Raw genomic sequence first — 27,783 nt, 5'->3', positions numbered from 1 at the left:
ATCATGTGCTTTCGTGTGTCTAAAATGTATATGTGGCTTCTTGTTGGCTTTCACCCATTTCAGGAATTATTTATTCACTTCCCAAAATGGAAGATGAAGTTGTTACTTTTTAAATACCTCTTCTCTCCCACCATGCACACTTTCCATCCCCTTACTTTCCCCCAAACAGTTGTATTTTACTTTGGTTATGCCAGCATTTAGTGCTTCCATTATGCCTATGTAAATGCTTTCCACAGATGTGAAATGTATTGATTGAATTTTCTTTTTGGCACAATATTTTGCTTTCCCTGGAGTTTTTTGCATTTGCTTGGTGTTCTCTCTACATATCACTGGTCCAGTCCACCAGTTCCTCCCAGTTATGCCAATCTCCTCTCAATATGATCACATTCATTAGGTGTTCTATAAATTTCATCTCTCCGTGAGCTTTCTTACTTGTCAAGTTCCTTGTAGTTCCACTGCATAGATGTCCTCCTGGGTCTTCCTTCACTGTCACCATGAAAATTCTCTATGTTCTTATATTAGAGCCTATATCTTTCCCCTTCTTGGTTGAATCCTTCACTTTGATGGAATACATCTTCCAATAGTTTCCTTACAGAGTTAATGAGAAATATATTTGGGGGGGGTATATTTCTGAAGATATCTTAATTCTATTTCCGTACCTTTTTTTTGCCTGGTTTTAGAATTCTGGGTTGAATATCATTTCCTTTCAGGACGCTGAAGGAACTGCTCCATTGCCTTTAACTTCAGTTTTTCCTATTAAAAGACTGGTGGAAGTGTGCCATGTGTGATCACTTTTCGTCTCTAAATTTGTAGGCTCTTTCTTTGTCTCCAGATTCTAAAATTTCATGATGATGTGCTATAGTCGGTGTATATTCATAATGCTGGTCATTCAAGTCGATTGTTTTACTTTGGGAACTCAGGTCTTCTGCTTTGGGGAAGTTTCTTGAATTATTTCTTTGATTTCTTCTCTATTTCACTGTTTTTTTCTTTCTAAAACTTTTCTCTCTCTCTCTCTCTCTCTCTCTCTCTCTCTTTTTTTTTTTTTTTTTTTTTTTGGAGAAAAGAAATGGGTTTGGAATTCCTGAAATAATCCTCTGCTTTCTTGTATGCTCTCCTATTTTCTACATTTGAAAATCTCCCCCTAACTTCTAGATATTTTTTTCAACTTTAATGCTATCTTATTTGTTACTTTCTATGAGTTATTTTTTCTCTGAGTTTTTTGTTTGTTTGTTTTTAGTGTTTTATTGCTTTATAAGTATAAAAAGATCTCCTCTCTCTGGATATTAATGAAAAATTTTAAGTTTTCTTCTCACTGAAATGCCTCAGTTTCTTCTGATTTGCTTTTGTTCTGTTTGTTTATTTGTTTATCTTATTCCTCATATTATACACTTCACAACTGTCTAGTGACTCTTGGCTGTTTGCTCACTACTAAGCTCATGGGAAGCTCTCTGCATGGGAGCAGAAAGGCTTTTCATCCATGATCTACTGAAGTAATAAGCCAGAGACATTGCACTAGGAAATCCCAATTCCCACTGATTCCTAAGTCACTGGGAAATCCCAGAAAAGATTCCCATTTTCTGCCTGAGGCTCTGTCCCTATCTGTCTTGGAGACCAGTAAAGGAAGGCTGTTCTCTCCTCAAATACAGCTTCTGCCTTTTTCTCTTCTGAGAGTCCAATTGCACATGTTAAAACCTTTCACTGGGTTCCACATGTCTTGTACTATTTTCTGTGTTTTCCATTCTGTTTTTAAATCCTTTCTTTTGTACATTTTTCCATCTACACTTCCAATTATCTGACCCTGTTTTCTATTGTGCCTAGTCAAGAACTGGCATTGTATTTAGACGTGATCAAATGCCCATTTGATTCTTTCTTATGTAATTCCAGTGCCTTGTTAACTTATCCACCTTTTCATTTCTTTCCTCTGTTTTTTCCTTCATTTTTTTCAACATACTAATTAAAGCTGTTGTAAAGTTCTTATTTGCTTACTTCAAAATGTAGGATGACCTGGGAGTCTGTTTATGGTATCTGTTTTATTTTGTTTTTGTTCATGTGCTCTGGCCATGCTGGACATGATATATAAAAAGTTGTAGACAGGACACACCCGATGATGATGTAATTCTCCATAAAGTGTGCACCCTCCCTCTGCTAGACAAATAGGGTGGTAGCTAATCATTTCAATCCAGTCGAGTTTTTGCTGAAATGAGGCAAAATTGTTCGCCTCCCTGGTAAACTTGGACTACCTCTGCTTTGTCCCTGGCCCTTCAGGGTCCTTAAGTGAAAATTTTGTGTGATCCTCTCCCCTGAGAAGTCCCAAACTTCTAAATCTTTTTTTCATGAAACTGCCAAGAAGCAACACTGTGCCTTTTAGTGATTTTCTGGTTAGGTTTCTAGCTTCCTGTTCTGCACAGTCCCAGAATTCAGCAAATGTTCCGCACAGAAATCTGTGGCACGCTTAAGGCCACCCAGATCTCCACCAAAACTCCCTTGGTTTTTCTAGGCCCCAGTAGTGGCCCCTGCAGGTACAAAGTCCAAATTCTATCTGCACTGATAATTGACGAATGCATCCAAGTTAAACATGGCAACAAAAAGCCCACAGGGGTCTTCGAGCCCTTCCCCTCTCCGGAGGGCAGCTCCCCTTGTTCTCTGTGCCATTTGTCCATGGCGTTCAGAGCCCATCTGCATACTTACCAGGTGTGCTTGCAGCAGCAGTAGGCTTCCACTAGCTACTCTGCCCCACTTGGAAACAAAAGTCAGCAAGGTGGGTTTTTTTTTTTTTTTGAGACATGCGAAATAATTTTATAATTGTAAGATGAACTTGGAGATGTGTTCAAGTAGCTGAAATCATGGTTAGCATTACTTCTGTGATATTTCTTTTGCCATGTCAGTTACTGAAGATGCTGTCCTAGAAGACTGAAATAAAACAGGGCACCTGGGTGGCTCAGTCAGTTAAGCATCCAACTCTTGATTTCAGCTCAGGTCATGATCTCTTGGTTCATGAGATTGAGCCCTGCATTGGGCTCTGCGCTGACAGCCTGAAGCTTGCTTGGAATTCTTTCTCTCTCTCTCTGCTCCTTCCCCCTGCAGGCACCCACTGTCTCTCTTTCTCTCAAAATAAATAAATAAACATGAAAAAAATGTGTTTCTTTTAAACTCATGCAGTGGTATGTATAGAAAAAAAGACTCTCAGGCACCTGGGTGGCTCGGTCAGTTAAGCGTCTGACCTCTTCTCAGGTAATGATCTCGCAGTTTGTGGGTTGGAGCCCCACATCGGGCTCTGTGCTAACACTCAGAGCCTGGAGCCTGTTTCAGATTCTGTGTCTCCCTCTCTACCCCTCCCCCACTCGAGCTCGCTCTCGTGCTCTCTCTCTCTCTCAAAAATGAAGATTAAACATTTTTTTAAAAAGGTTAAAATAAAACAACTTATCAATAAACTTTGTTTTATTCTTGAAACTTCAATGTAGACCTATAGAGGAGTAAGTACAAATTTATTTTGACTATCTGAACTTACAGAGACATACAGGTATATTTTGTAGGTACAGAGAAACCAGTGTCTTATGTGAGTTATTGATGCCTTATATCATTTTATTTTGCAGCATCTAACATTTACAAGAGAATTTGATTCAGATTCTCTTAGACATTATAGCTGGGCTGCAGATACCTTGGACAATGTCAATCTTGTCTCAAGTCCTGTTCATTCTGGGTAAGTAATCTAAAAGTCACTTTCCTTTATCCCATTAAATGAACATTACATTTGTTATTTGTATTTATAAATTCATATTGACAAGCTTTATATGTATGAAATACTGTTCTTCTAAAAGACTTCATTAGTGAGTATATGTCATATATATTTGTAAATCATTTGTAAATGTTCTTTTCTGAGCAAATTGCTATACCTGTTTTTTGTTGAGAAAAAAACACTGTTGGAAAGGAAAATAATTAAAGTATTGGTAAATCTAGTCATTTCCCTTAATTTTACTTTATTCAGATAAAGTTTTATTTCTGAGTGTCTGATTTTCCTTTCTAATGGAAAATTATATATGGAGGTATTTCTGTTCATCCCTTGCTGACTGCTCTTGTGCTTTGCTTCACATGATGAAACACCCGAAATCTTCAGACCAGTTTGGTACCTCCTGCACTCCTGAAATAAAATTATGATTAAGTCTTATTAAATTACAATTAGAAGAAAAGAAATTAATTTTTAAAAGAAAAGAAGTGAATGTACCAATGTGTGTACCCCAGAAATGCTGTGGTAAAAACCACATTGAACAGGCTCCTTACCGCTGCCCCACTGGTAGCAGAATTAGAGGTGGGCGGTTTACAAGGTAGCCTGCTCTAACTACTGAATTGATAATCAGTGCATATTTACATATGGGATTCTTCACCTGTCAGTAATTAAAACTTGGGATAGTTGATGCCACACAAATGGAATATAAATCATTGAGATGATGAAAATTTCAAGGTATTTTCACCTCTAAATTTGGCATTTAGGCCATAAATTAGTTGTGATCCAGGACAAGGACAGAGTAATTTGGAATTAAATTAGTTAACAGTAATTAACATTTCTGAAATGCTATATGTGTTATATGAATTATTTTCTGCTGCTTTTAATTAAAATAAATTGTAATAGCTTTACCTTTTTATGTGCCTGGCATCGTGTTAAATGTTTTACATGTATTATCTTACCTAATATTTTTTTGAACCTTAAAATGACACTGTGAGATAAGTTTTACCACTATCCCCATTTTGCAGATGAAAAGTCAGACTTAGAGGAATGCTGCAGGTTAAAGTATCCTACAGAATTGTGGCTTATAGCACAAATAATTGCAGTATCATTCAAATGGAAGTAATTGACGTGAAAGTACTTTGTAAACTATAAACTACACATACATATTCTTTGACTAATTAACATTACATCTCTTTAACTCAATTACAAAATACTTTAATTATGGACTAATAATTTTTAATTGCTTAAAATAGTTACATCATTGATGTTAGATGTTTGTGGGTCTCAACTTAGAAAACCAAAAAACAGTCAGTTGGGAAGGAAACTGACATACTTAGGATACATTCAGTGAGCCACATGTTGAAGAGGTTCTTTGTATCAAGCTTGGTGAATGCCCACCATATTACAAAGACCTAGAGCCAGCGTTTTCTCTACATAGGAAAGAAGTGTGTCATTTAGGAAACTTTCGTGCTTTGCTTTGTGCTTTGCTTCAAATGATATTTGGAACTTCAAATGAGAAATTGAGGGAACATAGAATAATAAAATCAGAGGTGAACTTTCCTGTACATTGGAGATGATGAAATATTTGACTATGCAAATTCTCTCTCCTTCCTCTTGAATTTATTGAAGGCAATAGACATGTCCAGGAAAGCAAAAGTAATGGCAGCTGGCGTGGGCTTATTTGAAAAGGAAAATATAGACTTGGTATACACTTGGAAATGGTTCACTATTGCTGTCAGGTCTTAGGGAGTAGCTTCTATAGCCACTGAAGGCGAATGTTTTTCCAGGTTGTCCCACAAATGCCAAATGCCTTGGTTTCATTTTCTGACAGTTTTTATTTTTCCTTTGCTTATCATTGACATTTTCTGTTGCTTGCTTCTAATTATCTTCCATTAATTTCTCCCATTTGCTTTCTAAATTATTTTGCAGCTATTCTTCTCCACTTCCTCAGTATGATTCAAGGTGATAACTGTGTCCTTTATGTGAACCATCCTTTTTTGTATTTTTAATTTATGTGACGTTTTCCCACAGTTAGATGTGTCAGTGTCTGTAGTGTATCAGCTTTTGTCATCCTGCTGTTCTTACAACTAGAAACATTCATGTGTTAGTTTTAGGATTATTTGTAGAATTACTGCTTTAGTTTAAGTATTAATAAGATACAAAAGATATGATTAAACATCACCTTTTGATTTGTTTCTATGAGTTGTATTGCATGAAATTTTATTTTGCATAGAATATGTAAAGAATGAGTTTGGAAAACAATTCATGATGTTATTGAATAACAGGACCTTTACCCTGCTTAATATTTATTCTCTCCTTTCCTCAGTCTATTGGCTCTATAAAGTTGAAAACCTTAGAACAATAAATTACTGCTAATGAGTACCAACTAGGCACTGGGTGCTACGCAGAATCCAGAGAAAGAGCTTCTTCTAATTTGTCGTTAAAATCTTCTAAGACATGTTTTGTCTTGTTTTTTTCCATTTGTGTCTGATATTCTTTGTAGTTTGGATATTTTTATATTGACACTGATGACCTTCTTAAACTACCCTCATATTGCTCACCTACAAGTGTTTTATATATATCTTTTTCATATAGATATATTTTTAGTGTTAGTAACCGCATCTGACCTAGGCGGTTCCAAAGCACCTCTAACAAAATAGTTTTTGTTCAATGGGTCATTCAGTAAACATGTATTATGTGCTTACTGTATTTAGGAACTGTGCTCAGTCCTGCAGGTCAAGCAGCAAACAAGGCAGGTCTGAACCAAATTACTATCTATATTATTGAGATCAGCTCTTTGTTGCCAAGGCAAACACTGCCCTCCAAGTGTAAACACTCTGTGTTTATATGTGCTAATACAACCACATTTTCAAACCCAGAGTTGACCTCGAATCATTTTTAATTCATTCTGTTGCTAGTATTCCCAATCACAAGTTGATTTTCACTACTGAATGCTGGGAAAGATAAGATTTTGTCTTAGGCTTCTTTATAAATTTGCCCTATTATCTTCATTACTGAGTAAAGGTAGTTATTAAATATGTGTGTGTCCAAGACAAGACAATGTAGGCTCCCCAGAGCAGTTTCAAGTGAGCCTTGTCATTTAGCACCCGAGGCAATTCATATGGACACTTGCACAAGTAGATAAGTGTCTTTGTCTTTGACGTGAAAGGTGTGTATTGTGTTTTGTTTTAGAGGGGTTAGTCTCTTCCCCTCTTACTTTGAACATTACAGGGGTTCCAACCTCTCAAAGTAGATCTAATGTTACACACACACACACACAAAACATAACCCAGAGGAAAATGGCTAAATCCAAAATAAGCAGAAAGGTATGAAGTTGATTCTATCTCACTGATGACCAGAATTGGTCCTGGACATCTGATTGCCTGGGAAATGATCACCATGCTATTGCCTTTTTCCATGGGGATGGCAGGTCAGTTGCTTTGAGGAAGAGGTTACTCTTCCAAGATCAAGTCCCCAGTTAGCACCTCCATGCAAGGTCCTAAAATCTATTTGCAAGATGTTAGAACTCTATTTAGATGAACTACATTTTAGTAGAAGATTTTTTATGGATGGGATTTTCCACCACCACCCTCAATACTATAGGTATTCAAACAATTTTCTCATTATCAACATTTATTGCTGTTGCAGTAATAAGCATATTTTCATATGTGGAAGTTGGAATGCACAGGGGCATAGTGTTCTCCTGTCTCACCTCCACTCTCCCATGAGTCAGATTCACTGGTTTATGTTACCAGAGTGCTTTATGACACCAAAGATTTGGGGACGACTCTTCATGAGCATGTGAAAGGAATCGAGAATTGCAATATGCTATTACCCAGATGAGATACTATAAGTTTCTCTATATTTTCATATCTACATGCAAACAAATATTTTTTTCTTCATTAGCTTTAATGTAAAGGGCAATGACAGAATTATAATATATAATTTAGAGACATCTTCTAAAAAGTCTAGGTTACTAGTTTTGTATGGCTGTGTAAATACTCAAGTATAGGTTATTTTCAACAGTTTTAAAGTCAAATTTATGCTGAAAGGATTAAATCCCTTTCCATCAAAATTGCCTTGGCAGAACTAGGTATCTGCTTTTGTTCTTATATTCTGCTTTGTGATAGTGCAAATTAGACTGGTATGATTAAATACATACATATTTATTTTAGGAGTTGTACATGTTAAGACATACCGTGGAGTTTCATCTGACTTGTCAGGGAGTGAGAGTCCATAGTGAGCATATGGCTAAAACCACTTATAGTGGTTAAAATGACCTTTGAATACAGCATAAGCCATCTGCAGAGGCCACATATGGCAGCCTGGGTTTGGGTTTTTAAATGCACAACAGTTTTTGTTACAGCTTTGAACCATTCACTGTTCCTCAATTGGAGCATCTGACAAAGTGGTTGGCTTCTACTAGGAGGCCACGTCCCACCAATAATAAGTTGTCATGTTTCCCTTTTTGCCCAATTCACAAGTTAAATGCATGTTTGGTGTGACTCCACTGTATTTACTTCCAGTTTATTTTTAAAGAGAGGAAATGATAGCCACATTGTCTGTCGTTTTAAACCTTAACATTTAATTTCAAAACCTGCTGTGAAGATGGTTTATATGTATCCTTGATTTGGCCTCTGGTCTTCTCCCTACAGGTTTCTGGTTAGCTTTATGGTGGATGCAAGAGGAGGCTCCATGAGAGGGAGCCGTCACCACGGGATGAGAATCATCATCCCCCCGCGCAAGTGTACGGCCCCCACCCGAATCACCTGCCGATTGGTAAAGAGACATAAACTGGCCAACCCACCCCCCATGGTGGAAGGAGAGGGATTAGCCAGTAGGCTGGTAGAAATGGGTCCTGCAGGGGCACAATTTTTAGGGTAAGTGATTTTGTCAATTTTTATCTTGGCCCTTGTATGTTATATTTGATTTTCTTTGCCCTTTTTAACTCAAGTAGTTAACTATTAAGACGGCATAGTCGGACCATTTTGATTGAGTACACCTCTCGTGTAGCGTCAAAGGTCACAAAGCTGTGTAATTCTGTGAAAAGCGAGTAGGCTGATACTTCCTTAACTCAGTTTGCTGGTCAAAGCTTTTACTAACCAAGAAGCATGTTCTCTGCTCAGTGAGTGCACGGAACCCCAGCAGCCCCTGTAGAAGTCAAGGCACCATTCTTAAGAAAAAATACAGATGTTGGGTTTATATGAATAACTGGCTACTATGGGTACATGCCTTTTTAAGAGATAATTTGTAGGGACATAATCCATTGTGATAATGATATTTTACAAAAAGGAAAAATAAATTCTTTTCCTGAGGTGGCACTTGGGTGCAAATCAGGCAGGCTCTGTCGTGACGGACAGTTTGTTCACAATTTCCCCTTCTCGTTTCTCTTCCTGCTGCATGGATGTTATTCAGTAAACTGCATCTTCCTACCAATCCTCCCCCTGTAAATGAGGGTGAGAGTTTGGTTAGCCGAATCCTGCAGCTTGGGCCTCAAGGAACAAAATTTATTGGGTAGGATCTTTATAGACAAGATTCAGAATGTCTACAATTCTTTCTCCATTTTCAATTTTTTTCTGTCACACCCATGGTCTTATTCTTGTCTTAAGTTTCTTTTTATTTTTTCAGTTTTTAATGCTTTCAGTTGATGTGTGTCACTGAAAGAAACAAAAATCATAGTGGCTTGACTTAATGTAGCATCGCTACCTATCTTGTGCTTCTCCGGCATGTGGAATTTCCTGCAAGCATTCTGCTTCGTAACTTTGTGCTTTTGTAAACCTTTCTTTAATTTGAAATGTTTCAACTGAATATGGTAGTTTTTAAGACAGACTGACAATCTAATTTTAACCCAGTGTAAGAGAAAGTATTTGCAGGCTTTGAGTCAACATTTGCTGTAAATGATATATATGTGTGTGAATATATATATGTGTATGTATATATATATATATATATATATATATATATATGTATGTGTCTAGAGTTACATTTTCTTCAAAGTACATACTTATACATACTAAGTAATCTTCATGGTCTTTGAGAAAGAAAAGTCCTCAATAAGTAAACTGATTTTGATAAATGTTGGGGCTAGAAGATATTTAAAGCAAGCCAAATAGGCAGCAGATAGAATGTTCTACTACAGTTATTAAATCGTCTTGTTTTGTTTTGTTTTGTTGAAGCTGAAATGTGTTGGTATCTGTTGTTTGTTTGCTTGTCTGTCTGGTTGGGGGATTTGCCTTGGCAGTCTGCATGAAGAAACCTGTTATGAAAACTTATGCTTGGCTTTCACCTTGGTCAGAGGCCCTGGTTCATACCTTCTCTCCAGTGTTGTTCAATGTCCTACACAAAGCCACATTCCTCAAATATTTACAGAGACAGTATCTGATACATTAACCTGCAAAGATTGTATCTAGTTCTCAAAAAAAACAAAAGTCAAATCAGATGTGGTTAAAAACTATGGTAAATATCTTAACTCTTGAAATTATTAACACTCTTAGGAGTAGTTGATTTTGTTTTTATCTACCAAAAAATTAAGGCATTATTAAAAAATGTTGAAATCCTTAATTTGAATTAATTCTAATTATTTTGTCAAAAGTAAAATGATCATATTTATCATCCTATTTTAAGAGAATGCTTTTGTGATAAATGAAATGTTCATACATATTCATGTTATTGGATCATTACAACAACTAGCCCTTTTTATGCTCTTACCTATCTGAACCCGTATCTTCTGTTGTGACATGCACATAAACGTGTAGGGTAAGAGGTGAGGTTACATACAACCTCTGTAGGAGAATAATGATACTGTCTACTAAATGTCATAAAATAAAGCTGCACAATCCAACTACATAAACTGTGTGTGATTGTGGTCTGCTTACTTCCATTCATCCTTTTTAGCCATTTATCCTATTTTAAAATTTAACAAAATGATTCCTGTGCTTGATTGGCTGTCTTCAATTTGCAGCCATTCTTATACATTCTTCTGCAAAAGGACACTGTCAAAATTTAATATATCATTAGATTACAATTTCAAACCAGCAAGTGCTTTTTCAGAAAGTTTAAATATTTCTGTGCAGGTTATTATAGTGTTAGGAAATTAAGCTGCCCACGACCATCTCACAAATTAAACATCAGAGAAAACTGCCTTAACCATACAGGCATTAAAAGTCATGGAAAGTCACTGTTGGAGGGAGTGAATTGTTATGTCAACTGTTTGCTTGCGAAGGGACAAACACCTGTGATCTTTCAAAATAGGAAATCTATAGAATTTCTTTTTCAAAGAAATGACTGTGTCCTTTTAAATCATTAGCTTTTTGTATAATATGATATACCTATTGTGTTTTTAAAAATGGACCAACTTCCTTATGGTCTGTTTTAATCTTTCAATTCCTTGATTCAAAATTCCTGTTTATATGTGCTGAGTATTTTCTCCCATATTAAATCAAATGCCTAACATATGATAGGCCCTTATGAATTGTTTGTGAATGAATGAATGATGGCATGTTATCAGGCTTCTGATATATTATTTATTAGCAAATGATTCTGCAGCTTTGAAATCATTCCCAACCTTAGTGGCACCTCTGATTTTCAAATGAATACTGTTAATGAAACTTTTTTTTTAAGTATGATACTATAAACATATTTCATTTTGATACCAAAATAATGTGGATTTCTTTTCCAGCCCTGTCATAGTGGAAATCCCTCACTTTGGGTCCATGAGAGGAAAGGAGAGAGAACTCATTGTTCTTCGAAGTGAAAATGGTGAAACATGGAAGGAGCATCAGTTTGACAGTAAAAATGAAGATTTAACCGAATTACTCAATGGCATGGATGAAGGTAATGGTGACAAGTCCTGGTTTCTGTCAATGTCTGCAGTGTCTGCAGGTAGAAATCAAAGGCATGACTACACCAGAGTTAACTGCACCTGAACCTCACATGTCTGCATCCTGAGCTTGGGGTCTGGTTCCTCAGCGTTTAGTGCTCTTATCTGTATCCAAGACATGAAGTTCCAGTCAATCCAACAGCCTTTTGTTTTCATAACACTAATGTACAAATACCACTTGATGATTCTTTCCATCTTCAATGAGATATATTAATCTTTCCAAAACCTGAGAAAGTTTTCTAAATGAAAAATGTGTCAGGAGGAGGGGAAATAATAGTGGAAGGTATGCAAAGCATGCAGGACATTTTAAAGAAAATATGTTCACATTTTACTTTCGGAGTTATTATTTCTGGATCCTTTCTTGTGTCTCCATCTTCTCCCCGATTATGTCAACACTCTTTGTGAATTTTTAACTTCTGTTGGGCAATAATAAGTTGCAAGACTAATTATTGGAGTCTGTGTCATATTCTGTGACCTAGTAGGGCACATAGCCGAGTATGTCACTTCTCATACACACCTTCTTCAGCTCTCTGACCCTTAGAACAAAGCAGGTTTTCTTAGTAGACATTGGGAATGGACTTGTTTTGAGAGTAGGTACTTGATGCAGAGTTTTCCTTTAAAGGGGTAAAAAACAACTAGAGGCCAAATGCATCACAGAATGACTCTAATTTTTTTAAGTTTGTTTGTTTATTTATTTATTTATTTAGAGCAAGCTAGCGGGAGAGAGGGGGAGAGAGAGAGAGAATCCCAAGAAAGCTCTGCACTGTCAGTGAAGAACCTGATGTGGGTCTCAAACTCATGAACTGTGAAATCATGACCTGAGCCAGTCAGACACTAAACCGACTGAGCCTGACTAATCTTTATACTGACTCCCTAATCACTACAAATTCAGCAATTGTTTTAAAGAATAGCTTTATTGGAGATATAGTTCACCTGCCATAAAATTCGCTGTCCTAGCATTTAATTCACTGGCTTTTGGAATGCACCCAGCACAGTCTTCTGGTTTCAGAGTGACGACAAAGGCGCTAGAACAACTCGGGTGTTTGAGGGATGACCATGGTCAAGTTCTTTGGTCCCTGTGAGCCTCTTTGACTTCTGCAAAATGGAGATACCTTCCTTACTTCATAGGGCTGTTACTGGGAAAAAATAATCCTGTGAAGCACTTATGAAATACAGCCTTTGTCACATAGTAAGTCCTCAATAAATATCAGCTGTTGTCACTATTCATTCTATAGAAAAAAATCGTCCTATCAAAGGTTCTGTAAAAGACACAGTTCATCACTGCCAACCAAGAATTTAAAGATGTTTTTACAGCAGGGTAGGAGGAAATTAGTAATTGTTGAGATTCTAGCATTTGTGAGAGAGTGATAAATTCCTTTCTGTATGAAAATTTAAAAAAAAGTATAGTACTATAAAGTAGGTAGTTTTAATCACACTTTTAAAAAATTTTTCTTTGAACATTCATTTACTGTTTATTATTTTTTTATTTTTGTAATGTGTATTTTTGAGAGAGAGACAGAGTCAGAGTGTGAGCAGGAGAGGGGCAGAGAGAGAGGGAGACACAAAATCTGAAGTAGGCTCCAGGCTCTGAGCTGTCAGCACAGAGCCCAACACAGGGCTCAAACCCATGAACCCTGAGATCATGATCTCAACTGAATTCAGACACTTAACCAACTGAGCCACCCACGTACCCCTTTAATCACCCTCTATAGATGAGGGAGCAGAAGTTCAGACAAGTCACCCAAGTTCAGACAACTTGGGTACCTAATATTACCCAAACTAAGTAGCAGCGCTGGGGTTAGAAATCTGGTTCTATCTTGTTTTCAAAGATTTAACCATATCACACTTATTTTAGAAATGTGTACCCTGTGGAGAAGAAAATAAATGTAAACAGGAAAATTCCTACCAACCTCTAGATTTAAGGTTCAGGAGAATAATCATCTTAAATGAGCATATATTAAATGTTTACATATGATACTGATATTTATATCATATATCAGCTATAAATTCAAATAATCTATGATAGGAACATGCAGTGGTAATTATTATTTCTAATTTTTATTACCTAGTCATTCTCTTCTAAGGAAATTGATAAGGAAACACAATTAAAAATTTTAAAAAGAATACATCTTAAGAGAATGAATTGAATTAGCATTTTGAAAATAGTAAAAGAATATAGATGATTCAGGATTCAAAAATGGAGAGAATAAGAAAAATGGGTTATCCAGAGAGGGTGGTTATTTTAAGGAAAATAAAGTATGTAAATATTTTCATGTATCTAGTATTTCTTAAATGCCAATGTAGATTATTAGTTTGTAATGTGTAGCGTCTCCTACACAAGGAGTTTGTTTCTTTTCTTTTTCTCTTTGTTTTTCTTTCTTTCTTTCTTTCTTTCTTTCTTTCTTTATTTATTTCTTTCTTTATTTTTAGATACCTACCTTGATACTGTAACCTCTTGAAGGCAGGATACATGTCTTAATCACCTTTGAACCCCCAGTGTCAGGCACAATGCTGATTTAGGTTTTCCCCCCTTGCTGGTAAGGGGCAGAAGGAGGAACTTCTCAAAATATGTAGCTAGCTGGAGGAAAAGTTCTCATTGGTCTATTTCTTCTACCCCAAATATCATTAATGTTAATCTACAGGAGAAGAAAATTAAAGAGGAGCATTTACTTTGAGGAAATTTCTGAGAAATTAACATTATTCTAGGAAGAATACTGAACATTCTAAAACAGTACTGCCTAGTAGGTGATGATTTATACGATGATGGAAATACTCTATACATGGGCTGTCCAAGAGTAATCACTAGTCACATGTGACTCCGGAGTACTTGAAATATGACTTGTACAGTTGAGGAAGGTAATATTTAATTTTCTTTAATTAATTTCAGATAGCCACATGTGGCCACTCGCTACCTCATTGGACATTGTAGTTCTAGCAAAAACACTGAATATTCTAATATAGTCTCCTTCATTTTTGAGTATAGATTATAATATGTCCATCCTACCAGGCACAGGTAGAATTTTTGAAAAAAAAATTAGTAGATTCTTTTTTTTTAAGTTTATTTATTTATTTTGAGAGAGAGAAAGAGACAGCAGGGGAGGCGCAGAGAGAGAGGATCCCAAGGAGGCCCTGACACAGGGCTCGAAATCATGAACTGTGAGGTCATGACTTGAGCTGAACCCAAGAGTCAGACACTTAACTGACTGAGCCACCAGTTTTGGGGGCACCCGCAATTTTTTTTCAATTTTTAAGGATTATTTATGGAATGGATTTCCATGGTTTCATGCTGATTATCTTCATTTTGTTTTTATTAAACCAGTTTTAAATTGGAATTAGTCATATCTTTGCTTAGAAATTATGCCCCTCGAGCTTCCATACTTAGGACATATGTCAAGAAATGATGATATTAGCCCTCTGTCCTGGATTCTGTGTGTTATCTTGGAAATAGTAGATAGACTTTCTTTGTTACATTTTTAAAGACCAGTTAAACTTTGGTTCTATTTTAGGCAATTAAAAGAAAACGTAAATACTTCTAAGCTTAAAGAATCTAGCACTGGAGGTACTTCAGCAAAAATAAGGACTAAATTCTCCAGGCACAGTGGTTTTCTTCATGGATTCAGTTTTAAAGTAACAATAATGAAGGAAGTACTATACATATTTTATAGCTGAAACTCAATCAGATTTCATACCAAGCTTAAGCCCCACTTATCACCACTCTTCTCTAGTACCCAAAGACATTTCATTCATACTGGAACATCCCCCTTCTAAAAACAGACAAAAATCAAAATCATCCTATCTCTTAAAAAAAAATCCAACACTTCTATTTCCCTAAGGTCCAGCTATTCAAAGTTCTCATAGGAAAAGAAGCATGAGCACAGAACAGAAGTTTTCATGTTGTGTTCTACCTTCTTCCCTCTGCCCCACTCCCCCTTTGTTTATTCCTGGATAGTTGTTAATGAGCATCATAACAATAGTACAGAAAATAAACCAGTGACTAGATCACTCAAGACTTCCTTAAAGAAAAAGAAAAAAGCATCCTGTTATTTTAACTTATTAATTTCCCCAATTTATAACAATAAGCCTTATCTGTCATCCATGGCAAGTGACTCTTGGTATTACATGTTTTATTATAAATGTCTCCTTTTTCACCCTCTTTTCCATAAATAAATTCTGCTCTGTAACTAATCTATATGCTATTTTTATAACCAGTCCTGTTGCACCTTATTCTCTGAAAAATCTTAAAACCCAAATGTTAAAAATTATCTTAGGCAATATTTTGGTAACTGACTTTTACTATACCATGCAATTGTAAAGATTAGATATGGTTCTGTAATATTTCAAAACTTGCAAAGCCTTTCCAAGTGCACAAATGGAGTAGTTAGAATAGCTCCAAAGAAAGACCAGTGTAAGGAGGAGGATAATTTTCCTAGTGTAATATGGTGGTTAGGATCAGGATCTGTGGACGTCACATAGACCACAATTCCCATGCTGACTTCCTAGCTGTGTTATCCTAACCAAGCACTCAGTCTTTCTAAAATTTCATTTAAATCTGTAAAGTGAGGATACCTCATAGAGAGCTAAGGGGGAACTGACTAGCTAATATATGTAAAGTTCTTAATCCAAGGTCTGATGCATAAGAACCACTCAATCAATGTTAGTATTTGTCACGGCTGCCGTGTACAGTTGTGCAGGAGAGCAAGTAGGAACTGAAATCTTGCCTCTTCCCCTTGCCAAGACATCTGCTCCGACACTGGCCTGCAGGACAAAGAGGCAATCTTAACTAATGTTCCCAAGCCATTTACCTGCAGGGCGGTGTCTGTCCTAAGTGGCACCCTTTTCCAAATTGCATGTGGCTAGTTGAAGCCCTGGTCAGGGTTGATGAGTTGATGAAGGTGACATTCTCTCCATCGCCACTACACAGTCAGGCAATGGTAGGAAAATAGATCTAGATCTAGACTTCTAAAGTCCAGGCTTCTGACCCCAAATTTGGTTGTTTTTCTATAATACCCCTTTGCCTTTCTGTATTCTCAAATGAAGGATGCCTATGAAAGTGTTTTGCGTGAAACAAAAATGTTACTTAAATGTTAGCTGCTATTTAAATCTTGCATTACTCATCAAGGTACCATCTTAGTTCTTATATGACTCAAAAGGATATGGTGTGGATTCAAGAAAAACTGTCATTGCAAAATGTGGTAGAATTAAGATTTATTTCTGCCACTAGGAGCCTGGAGACACAAGCATCAATGGTTATGCTAATGAAGCAGGTGTGTTAGCAGAGCTCTACTGAAGTAAGAGGCTAGAATGACAGAGGACAGTTGGTCTGGGTGTGAAGAACCTGCTGTTACCAATAAGATATCATGTGGCAGAAGCGACTTTCCTCTTTGGAGGCGGACCCAGATCTTGTCCTAGCACTTTTTCTCTCTGCTGAGAAAAAGATACTGGAAAACACAAAATAAATTCATTCTGCTCCCCCCCAAAAACATCATCTTTAAAGCGAACCAAGTTGAATCTACTTTGTAAGTTTGTTTAAAATCTTTAGTTAAACTCACAAAGTTCAATTAAACGTGTTTAAAATTCTGCCTCTAAAGTCAGACCCCAAAGGGTGTTTTGCGGTTTATGGTTTTGCTGGACCTGAGAGGATTCACTAGTAGAAGAATCCTTCCTCCTTGGAGGTCTTAAAATTGAAGAGCTGGAGAAATGCTCTAGTGTGGCACTGACACTAGGGTTGCCACTAGTTACACGTGGCTACAGGACACTTGAAATGGGGCCAGTGCACATTGAGATGTACTGTGAATGTAAACTACACCAGATGTGCAGAGCAACCCCCCAATCGATATCTCATTAATAATTTTTACATTGGCTACATGTTGGAATGGTAATGTTTTGGATATACTGGGCTAAATAAAAGATATTATTAAAATTGGGGCACCTGGGTGGCTTAGTTGCTTACGTGTCTGACTCTTGTTCTCAGCCTAGGTCTTGATCTCAGGGTCGTGAGTTCAAGCCCCATGTTGGGCTTCTGTGTTGGGTGTGGAGCCTACTTTAAAAAAAAGATACCATTAAAATTAATTTTACCTGTTCCTTTTTAATTTTCCAGAGTGGCTATAAAGAAATTTAAAGTTCCAAATGTGGTTTGCATTATATTTCTTTTAGATGGTGCTTCTCTGGACAATGTATAGATTTGGAGACACACATTTATTAGGTTTTAAAATCAAAATCATTGCTACCCAAGCATCACAAGAATGCTTTGAACATATAGGAATTATGCTATTATTTTAAAATCCCAACCACTGTGTTGGACCAAAGTGTTGCTGAAGCTCTCCAAACAATGCCATCATGCCAGGAAAATGTTTCCTTCCTGTTGTCATTGTTTTCCCATGAGACCAAGTGAAAGTTTAAAATAATGCATTTTAGATAAAATAATTATGCTTTTTTTCTGTAAGTTGAAGCAGGAAAGAGAAATTGATAACTGTAATGTCAAGTAACAGAAAACTAATTTTCCATAATTTTGTTATCTAACTATACGAACAATAGTTACAGAGGCAGATGTTTCAGTTAAAAATTGCTACTTTGGTTCATTTCAAATGAACTCGTTTTTAATTCATCAGGCATGAGACAAAGCATAATCTTAAAGCATCAAGTTAGATTATAGAAGCGTCCAGTGCTGAGAAGTGGAACACGTAGCTTTATGTTGTACACAGCACCATCTGCTGGACAAATCTGTTAACAATTTTGAAAAATTCTGGAGGAAAAAGTAAAAACACTTAACCAAATGAAGATTATAACATAATCTTGTTTTTGTCAAAAAACAAAAAGCATACCAAATACTATCAGTTAAATCCTTCAGCCTGTTGCCATAAAACTCATTTTAAATCAGTTGCTTAATACCTACCATAGTGCAAAAGGAAGGGAAATAGAACAGCTACCCCAAACCAACTAGCTGGGAAATGAGAATGGGGCCAAGCCAAATAAACATTAACCACACCGAGCCTTATATGTGCCTGTGTAAATGGATTTGCCAGCATTTACATCTTTTTATAAAACATTAGTAGGTCAAAATAATGATGTCAGACACCCTGACCCACTTGTCAGACAGAATGGGGCTCTTGGCCCTCTGAGGACAGGGAAGCAAGGCTGAGAGATTGGGTGCAAGCTTTTATGACCTTTAGTGCAGATGAGAATGGAGGCCAGGGTGCCAGACACAGCAGGTCTAGGGCCCTTGGAGTTCGTTGTGCTTCTGTATCTGCTGCACATGCTGGGTTACTGATTTATGGTGTTCAGCTTTAAAGAATTATATATGATCCTGATTTTGAACATGGGATTATATTATTTGTTTTTTGCCTTCATATCGTAGTAATGGTTTAAACAAAGGGTTGAAGAAAGTGCCATAATGGAGCTAATTGCCTGAAAGCCATGACTTTTTATTTACATAAGTGGAAAACTAAGCAAATGTGGAAGAACATTTTCCTGGAAAAAATACATAGAGAAGCCAATGCATAGAATATAAAGTTTCTGCAATCCTGGAGGAAACCCTTATAATGATTATTCCAGCATGAGCAAACACTCCCTAACTTCTCTTCCAGAAAGCCTTCCCTAAACCCCAGACTAAGTTAGATCCACCTGGTAAATATGTCCACAACATCTGGCCTGTCTTCTTCCATAACAAGCAACTTTGAACTTTGCTATCTTCCATGATGTACGATAAAGTCCCTGTGGACAGGGACTTGGCTTGACTTGTTGACAGCCATATTCCCAGTGCATGTAGCAGCTCTTGGCACAGTATTGTCACCACACCATAACTTGTTGAATGAATGGAAAAATAAATGCTTTGTATCCAAGCCTATGTCCCCACTCTTGATGATACATTTCCTTAATAATTCAGTGGCCTATACCCAAGAGAGAAAGCAACTTTCTAAAGGAAGGGGTGCCACAACCAAATGAGGAGAGGTGGTCTGCATGGGAGGGAAAGGACACAAAATGATTAGAAATTAGTTTTCAAAAAATAATTTTAAAATATAATTGTCAGAAATTGTATGGATTGCTAAAACCGGAGGGGAAAACAAATAGATAATTCATTGTTTCTAGACAAACATCATTAGCTCTCAATGCATTGTACAAATCTGAATAACAAAGAAGATCCTTACCTTGCACAAAGATGTAAAATAATGCTGATCGAGACAGATATAAAGTGCATACTGGAACTGAATAAGAATAGGAGTTAAATTTCTAAAATTGTACCTGTACATGGGACCTCTCTGTAATCTTTGCAATTTCCCATGAATTTATAATTATTTCAAAATAAAAGTTGGACAAAATTGGAGAGGTTTCTATTATGTTTACATTGAGGAAGAAGGATCAAGTTGTATCATTTGGGGTTTTTTTTCCCTGCAACTTCTTGGACAGACTTATTACAAAAGTTGCATATTCAGATGAAGCTGAATTTGAATTCCGAGGAGATGAACGTCTATGATTTCCTGAAATATTTGACTGAATATATTACAAGTGCCCTGGTGTTCCACATATTCTATAGCCAGAGTTGAATGTTACAGACTTGTCTTTTATTTCCCTCATTTCTCCCAATTTATTTATAAATTCTTATATTTTATACTTTGTAATTAGTGAAACTTTATTTTGAAAACTGGAATGAAATTAAAATGACAGCAATTAAGATTCATACACCGTAGAGATATAGACATAATGTGTTGTTGTTGTTGTTGTTGTTGTTGTTGTTTAATCCAACCTTAGATCTGCCACAGATTGGTTTTCTGTTTCTCCTCTATTCCAAAGCTGTATGACCTTGGAAAGAATAAGTAGCTTGAATTATTACATGAACAGAACTATGCTGGTGGCTTTATATCATTTATTTGTCATATCTACCCCAGAGGACGCTTTTCTTATCCTGATCTTATAGACAGGGAACAGTAAGGCTCAGAGGTCAGGAACTTATCCAAAGTCCAAGCTCGCTGGTTGGAGAGTTAGATTTGAGCCCAAGGCAGCTGTCTCCAGTGACTTCCCAGAGAACCATCCTGGCTAGCTTGCCCTTTTGAAATCTAACATTGTAGGCCTCAGTTTTCCCCCACACCTCATATCAAATTCTCCTTTCTTAGGGGATCATGCTGAGCAGAATATTCACCTGACTAAAAATTAAACTCTAGGTACAGAAATCATCCTTTGTGAAAACTTGAGGTTGTATTCCTTCTATAGACTATTCATAGTCAAACCTGACCCCACACTCACAAACAGCTTTCAGAAAACAAATTTGGTATAGGAAAAAGAATCATGGTCCCATCTGACCAACTTATCTAGATATTTAATCATGTGCATGTAAGAGTGAGGCAAAACTAATCAAGGATGATCATTTGAAAGCTTTAAGATTAACCCATTTAGTGGGAACATGATTTCACTCCTGTTATTTATGCTTCATTGTATGATAATCTCCGTAACCATTTATATTCACAAAGCATTTTTTGATTCTTCTTGCTCTGTTGCAAAATCTCAGTTACAGAGAAAGCTGTCCCACCTTTTACAAATAAAGAAACTGAGTTACAAGGTGCTTGAGAAATTTATCATTAATCAGTGAAGTAAGAAAACTGTACAACATTAGTTTCCATTTATTGCACAGCAGAAAGTGCCACTGTAATCAGAGCTTTCTGCTCATAGAGCAAGCCAACAAGAAGGGACATCACCTTCTGGACCAGGGTATCTGCATATCTGTCCATTACTCATCCATTTATCAGCTACCACCCCTGTGCCAGGTAATCTGCAAATACATTGTGTTAAATCATGGTTAAAGTCCATGTCTGTGTGACTTCATCCCTTCTCCCTGACCCTGTTCCTAGATCTAGGTTCTAAGCTCTAAAGCAGACAGGTCACTTTGGACAGGTCACTTATTCTCTTTGAACTTCACACACCCTCTTTACCAAATGCTTTGTGGGACAAATAGTAACTGACTTGCCAGAAAGTAGACATTCAGTGAGTGTAAATTGTAACATTTCCTCCTGACCAAGGCTACCTGTTTCAGAACTCATCTTTCTTTTCCCTTAATCGTGTGTGTGTGTGTGTGTGTGTGTGTGAGAGAGAGAGAGAGAGAGAGAGAGAGAGAGAGAGAGAAAGCTTTACTAGTAACAGATTAAACAGAGAAAGAGAGGGGGTTTTAGGGTCTTTTCATAGTCTATCAATCACCCTGAAGGGTAAGAAGCTCTTTATTTTTATGTCATTTTCTCCTTTAATTCTATAGGTATGGAGTGGTTTAGTAAATTTTTTTTAAGCATTTAAAAGTAATGGATAGGGGCACCTGGGTGACTCAGTGGGTTAAGCGTCTGACTCTTGATTTCAGCTCAGGTCATGATCTCACAGTTTGTGGGTTCAAGTCCCACATTGGGCTCTGTGCTGACTCAAAGCCTGCTTAGGATTCTCTCTCTCTGCTCCTCCCCCATTGTCTCTCTCTCTTTCTCTCTCTCTCTCTCAAATAAATAAACTTAAAAAAAACAGTAATGGATATTATTGCCTCATAAGCTCCCCTTCTCATATTGAACCATCCTTGCAATGTTTTTCTTTTTTTTTCTTTTTTTTTTTATGAAATTTATTGACAAATTGGTTTCCATACAACACCCAGTGCTCATCCCAAAAGGTGCCCTCCTCAATACCCATCACCCACCCTCTCCTCCCTCCCACCCCCCATCAACCCCCAGTTTGTTCTCAGTTTTTAACAGTCTCTTATGCTTTGGCTCTCTCCCATTCTAACCTCTTTTTTTTTTTCCTTCCCCTCCCCCATGGGTTCCTGTTAAGTTTCTCAGGATCCACATAAGAGTGAAACCATATGGTATCTGTCTTTCTCTGTATGGCTTGTTTCACTTAGCATCACACTCTCCAGTTCCATCCACATTGCTACAAAAGGCCATATTTCATTTTTTCTCATTGCCACATAATATTCCATTGTGTATATAAACCACAATTTCTTTATCCATTCATCAGTTGATGGACATTTAGGCTCTTTCCATAATTTGGCTATTGTGGAGAGTGCTGCTATGAACATTGGGGTACAAGTGGCCCTATGCATCAGTACTCCTGTATCCCTTGGATAAATTCCTAGCAGTGCTATTGCTGGGTCATAGGGTAGGTCTATTTTTAATTTTCTGAGGAACCTCCACACTGCTTTCCAGAGCGGCTGCACCAATTTGCATTCCCACCAACAGTGCAAGAGGGTTCCCGTTTCTCCACATCCTCTCCAGCATCTATAGTCTCTTGATTTGTTCATTTTGGCCACTCTGACTGGCGTGAGGTGATACCTGAGTGTGGTTTTGATTTGTATTTCCCTGATAAGGAGCGATGCTGAACATCTTTTCATGTGCCTGTTGGCCATCCGGATGTCTTCTTTAGAGAAGTGTCTATTCATGTTTTCTGCCCATTTCTTCACTGGGTTATTTGTTTTTCGAGTGTGGAGTTTGGTGAGCTCTTTATAGATTTTGGATACTAGCCCTTTGTCTGATATGTCATTTGCGAATATCTTTTCCCATTCCGTTGGTTGCCTTTTAGTTTTGTTGGTTGTTTCCTTTGCTGTGCAGAAGCTTTTTATCTTCATAAGGTCCCAGTAATTCACTTTTGCTTTTAATTCCCTTGCCTTTGGGGATGTGTCGAGTAAGAGATTGCTACGGCTGAGGTCAGAGAGGTCTTTTCCTGCTTTCTCCTCTAAGGTTTTGATGGTATCCTGTCTCACATTTAGGTCCTTTATCCATTTTGAGTTTATTTTTGTGAATGGTGTGAGAAAGTGTTCTAGTTTCAACCTTCTGCATGTTGCTGTCCAGTTCTCCCAGCACCATTTGTTAAAGAGGCTATCTTTTTTCCATTGGATGTTCTTTCCTGCTTTGTCAAAGATGAGTTGGCCATACGTTTGTGGGTCTAGTTCTGGGGTTTCCATTCTATTCCATTGGTCTATGTGTCTGTTTCTGTGCCAGCAATGTTTTTCATAAGATCCTATTGTCATGTTTTTCACAATTTGGGTTCTGAGTCTTTAGGGACAGACATAGGGTGAAGTCTAAGACTTTGCTTCCCAGACATGTCAAGTCATAAAGTCACCTGAATTGACTGTGAAAAACAGCTTTTCAGGTTCCACTCCTGGCCTACCAAGTCAGAACCTCCAGGAGAGAAACCTAGGAATCTGTGCTTTTAATAGATAGCTCTGGTGATCTTGCCAGATCTTGCAAGATCTTATGATCTTGCCAGATTGGAGCACACACAAGCTGGGTTTTCTGTGGGTATGACTAGGACACAGGCATCATGTCTGTAGGTTATTTTCTTGGTTTTATCTATGGAAAGGATAGGAGCATAGCAAAGATTCTTGGTTCTATATTCCTGCTTCTCTAACCTAATAATAGACCATTTTAAAGTCTGAATACGGGGGTGTCTGGGTGGTTCAATCAGTTGAGCATCCAACTTTTGATTTCAGCTCAGGTCATGATCCCAGGGTTGTGGGATCAACCCCTGTGTTGGGCCCCACACTGAGCATGGCACATGGCACTTTCTTAAGATTCTCTTTCCTTCTGCCCTGCCCCCCTGCTTGCATTCTTTCTCTCTCTGTCTCTAAAGAAAAAGAAATCTGAGTACAAGTATATTCAGTCCTGGAAAGAATACTGACATTATTCATATATACATAATTAGACTTTATTGCTATTTGCCTGGAAATGTGACTTTTCTGGCATACTTTTTTAGTTTGCAGCACAGAACTTTTCAGAAGAGTTTGATATTCTCATAAGTTTTCAATGCCCTTTGGATAAACGTCCATTAAGTAAACAGTAATTTCTCTTATAAACACATGGACATAATAAAATTTACTGTGGATTAAAGAGTAGGAAGACAAGATCCATTTTTCCCCATATAATTTTTTAAAAAATTATTAAAAGAACAAACAATAATCAGTCTACTGTATATATTTTAAAGCAAGATTTTTTGTTTAATTTTGAAAAAGAGAGAGAGTGTGTGTTTGTGTGTTCAAGTGGGGGAGGGTCAGAGAGAGAGGGAGAGAGAGAATCCCAAGCAGGCTCCATGCTGTCAGTGCAGAGCCTGATGCAGGGCTCGATCCCACAAACCATGAGATCATGACCTGAGCAGAAATTAAAAGAGTTGGATGCTCAACCGACTGAGCCACACAGACACCCCTTAAAGCAAGACTTACAGAATTATGCAGTTATTTGGTATGAAAAGTGTGAGTCTCTATTAATTTCCAGTGATGTCTTTGTTCAGTGGATACTAGTTGAATACCTGCCATGGGCCAAGCCTCAATATCAAACCTCATTTAATTTAACGTAATTTTACTGTGGTTACTTCACATTTTATGAAAAGAAAATCTAGTTTTAATATACATTAACAGTTTATCAAAACTATAAATAGAACAAAAAGCCTCGTGATCAGGTGCTTATGATGGACAATATGGCCACAAGTCAGGGCTTCCCAGCTGCTGTGTGTCGACAACTTCCTTCCTCTTTCAGGCCTCTCGAGTCAGCTAAGATCATTTCATTACTGTGTTTCAGTCTCCTTTTTTTAAAGCAAGAAATAGAGAAAATGTGTTTGAGTTGAATCCACTTAAAATTTTAATAATCTGTTATATTATTGATTATATCATTTTATTATTTATACTAGTATTAGTATTATTACCATGTAATAATACACAAGCATACACTCATTATTATATATATTATAATTTTCCTTTTCTCTTTCCCTGTCCCCTAAATTTTGTGTACATTATATGAATTTATACATCAACATGTAAAGATGTGATTAGTCGATTGTTATCACATTTTTTGGTGACTTTTCCATTTAATATGGCTTGGAGATATACATATTAAAACATATACTTCTAGCCCATTCTTTTTAATACTGCACTGTATTCCATAGTATGAATCTATCATAATTTATTTCACCTTTGTCCTATATGATGACCAATAAGATCTTGTGATCGATTTTCAGGCCATATGAATTACATAGTAATATTACTGTTTTTCACTTCCTCCTCTTGTCTCTTCATGTTTACCCACTGTGCACATCATTTATTGTCTAACTTATGCAGCTATCCCAACATGTAATAGCCTAGCCTTCAACTGTAGCTCTTAGAGATTATGCTTCTTTTTATAAACCAGTATTTAAATATTTTTTGTAGTCTTCACCTTTGTATTGACTTTTATTCTCAGAAAAAAAAGTTCAAAAGGAACGATATCTTTTCTCCATTTCATCATGCAGAGGCCTGGGAATCTAAGTAATTTAGGAGGGCAGTATGTGTATATGATCCTGTTTAAGGAATGGTGCATGGGGATTCTGATATCCAAAATTTGCACAGTAGTTGTTTCTTTGGTGTGAGGCTTATATATTTTTTAATATTTATTTATTTTTGAGAGAGAGAGAGAGAGTGGGGGGGACAGAGAACCCAGCCTCTGTGCTGATGACAGAGAACCCAATGCAGGGCTCAAACTCACAAACCACAAGATCATGACCTGAGCCAAAGTCGGAAGCTCAGCTGACTGAGCCACGTAAGCACCCCAAGGCTTATCTTTAAAATACCTGTTAAAGGGGAGCCTGGGTGGCTCAGTCAGTTAAGCTTCCGACTTCAGCTCAGGTCATGATCTCATGGTCCGTGAGTTCGAGCCCCACGTCAGGCTCTGTGCTGACAGCTCAGAGCCTGGAGCCTGTTTCAGATTCTGTGTCTCCCTCTCTCTCTGACCCTCCCCCATTCATGCTCTGTCTCTGTCTCTGTCTCAAAAATAAATAAAACATTAAAAAATTTTTTTTAAATACAACAGTGGAGGTCAATAATTATGCAAGTTTTAATGATGATGGAAAAATTGGGTCAATTTCAGAGTGGGTACAACACAGAGTGTTCCTGAACCACTGGCAAATCCTAAAAGATGTTATAAGTCGAGTGTGGAGTAAGAACCTGAGCTTTTCCATTTACCGCTCATCGGCTGCATCTGAGATGGACACACTCACTTTATATTTGGGGTGGCTTTCGTTCTTTATCAAAGGCAATATGGCAGAGTGTGGCCTGGCTGCCTCTGCTACATAAAGCGGCCATTCTTCCCAGTCCATTGCTATTGTAGTTTCCAGGGGTGATACAGCTGTCTCTCCCTTAACTCCTCACAAATGTGCGTGCACATACCTGCAACACACACACACACACACACACACACACACACACACATACACATACACACACAGCTAAGAATGCATGTTTCCCCGAGTCCCCCAAAAGGTGCCTCACTGCCTCTGGTATGTCCAGCTTGAACTTGAGTAAACTTCATGCTCACAGGATACACAGCTTGTTACATGTGGAGTCAAGAAATCTTTCTTGTTTGAAGGATGTAATTTCACGGTGGGGTCTTCTTATATTGCTCGCACTGTGTGGAGTCCCAGGCTATTTCTGAAGAACATAATCACAAATTTGAGACCAAGGTGAACAATGTCTGCTTAGCTGCAGCTGATCGGATGCACAGCAACTGAAACTAATCATCAGAATTTCTCAGTTGCCACATGAATTATGAACTCTGGGAATTCAGACTTTCAAAAAGAAGCCAAATCATGGGAAGGGAAATATATCCTCTCTGGATGGAAAACTTATCCATCCAGTTTTGTCAATTGCTGAATAGCTGAACGCCCCCCCTCTCATCCCACCCAAGAATATTTTCCTGAGCGAGCTCTTTGGTTCCTTCCTGTTTTTCTATATTAACCTTTTTAAAAAAAAATTATTTGCCTTTGTTTTCTTTTATTTTCTTTCACTAAAAACTCAGTATTTAGATTTGGATGGAGCAGAGGAGAAGCAGATGGTTAGGAAACCACATGGACCAAATTCTAGTTCCATTTGTGATCTGAGTGGGACCCTATCTGTCTCCTATTTGACAATTTGGTGTTCCCACCTCACAGTTTGGTGGGTAATCTGTAAAATGAGAAGATGTCACCGATCCAATTACCTAACCATTCATCTTCCCTTTCTATAAATTTCTATTCAGAATAAGCTGTGATCTCAGCCCTGTATATCTGATGAAGGAGGCAGACATGTTCATAGTTAAACAATGCTAGGACCTGTTCTGTACGTGTCAGAGGTATGAACAGAGGCTTATGTGAGTAACAACAAAGACAAAACCAACACCTCTCCCTGAAGTTTGGGACTTTCCCCTTTATTTTGTAACAAGACCAT

At 37.4% G+C, this 27,783-nt stretch overlaps 1 protein-coding gene across 6 annotated transcripts in view; it reads left to right on the top strand.

Annotated features, from left to right (window-relative positions):
* Positions 1-27,783, top strand: part of ANK3 (ankyrin 3) — a 332,342-nt gene that overhangs the window by 244,382 nt on the left and 60,177 nt on the right. For all 6 annotated transcript variants that reach the window (XM_047825329.1, XM_047825328.1, XM_047825332.1 and 3 more), the window contains 3 exons: positions 3,594-3,700; positions 8,380-8,604; positions 11,403-11,557. In XM_047825329.1, coding sequence (XP_047681285.1) covers positions 3,594-3,700; positions 8,380-8,604; positions 11,403-11,557 — 487 coding nt within the window. The remainder of the gene's footprint in view (positions 1-3,593; positions 3,701-8,379; positions 8,605-11,402; positions 11,558-27,783) is intronic.

Source organism: Prionailurus viverrinus, chromosome D2, assembly GCF_022837055.1.
Source record: "Prionailurus viverrinus isolate Anna chromosome D2, UM_Priviv_1.0, whole genome shotgun sequence".
Taxonomy (NCBI): Eukaryota; Metazoa; Chordata; class Mammalia; order Carnivora; family Felidae; genus Prionailurus; species Prionailurus viverrinus.
This window is presented reverse-complemented; position numbering and strand designations above follow the sequence as displayed.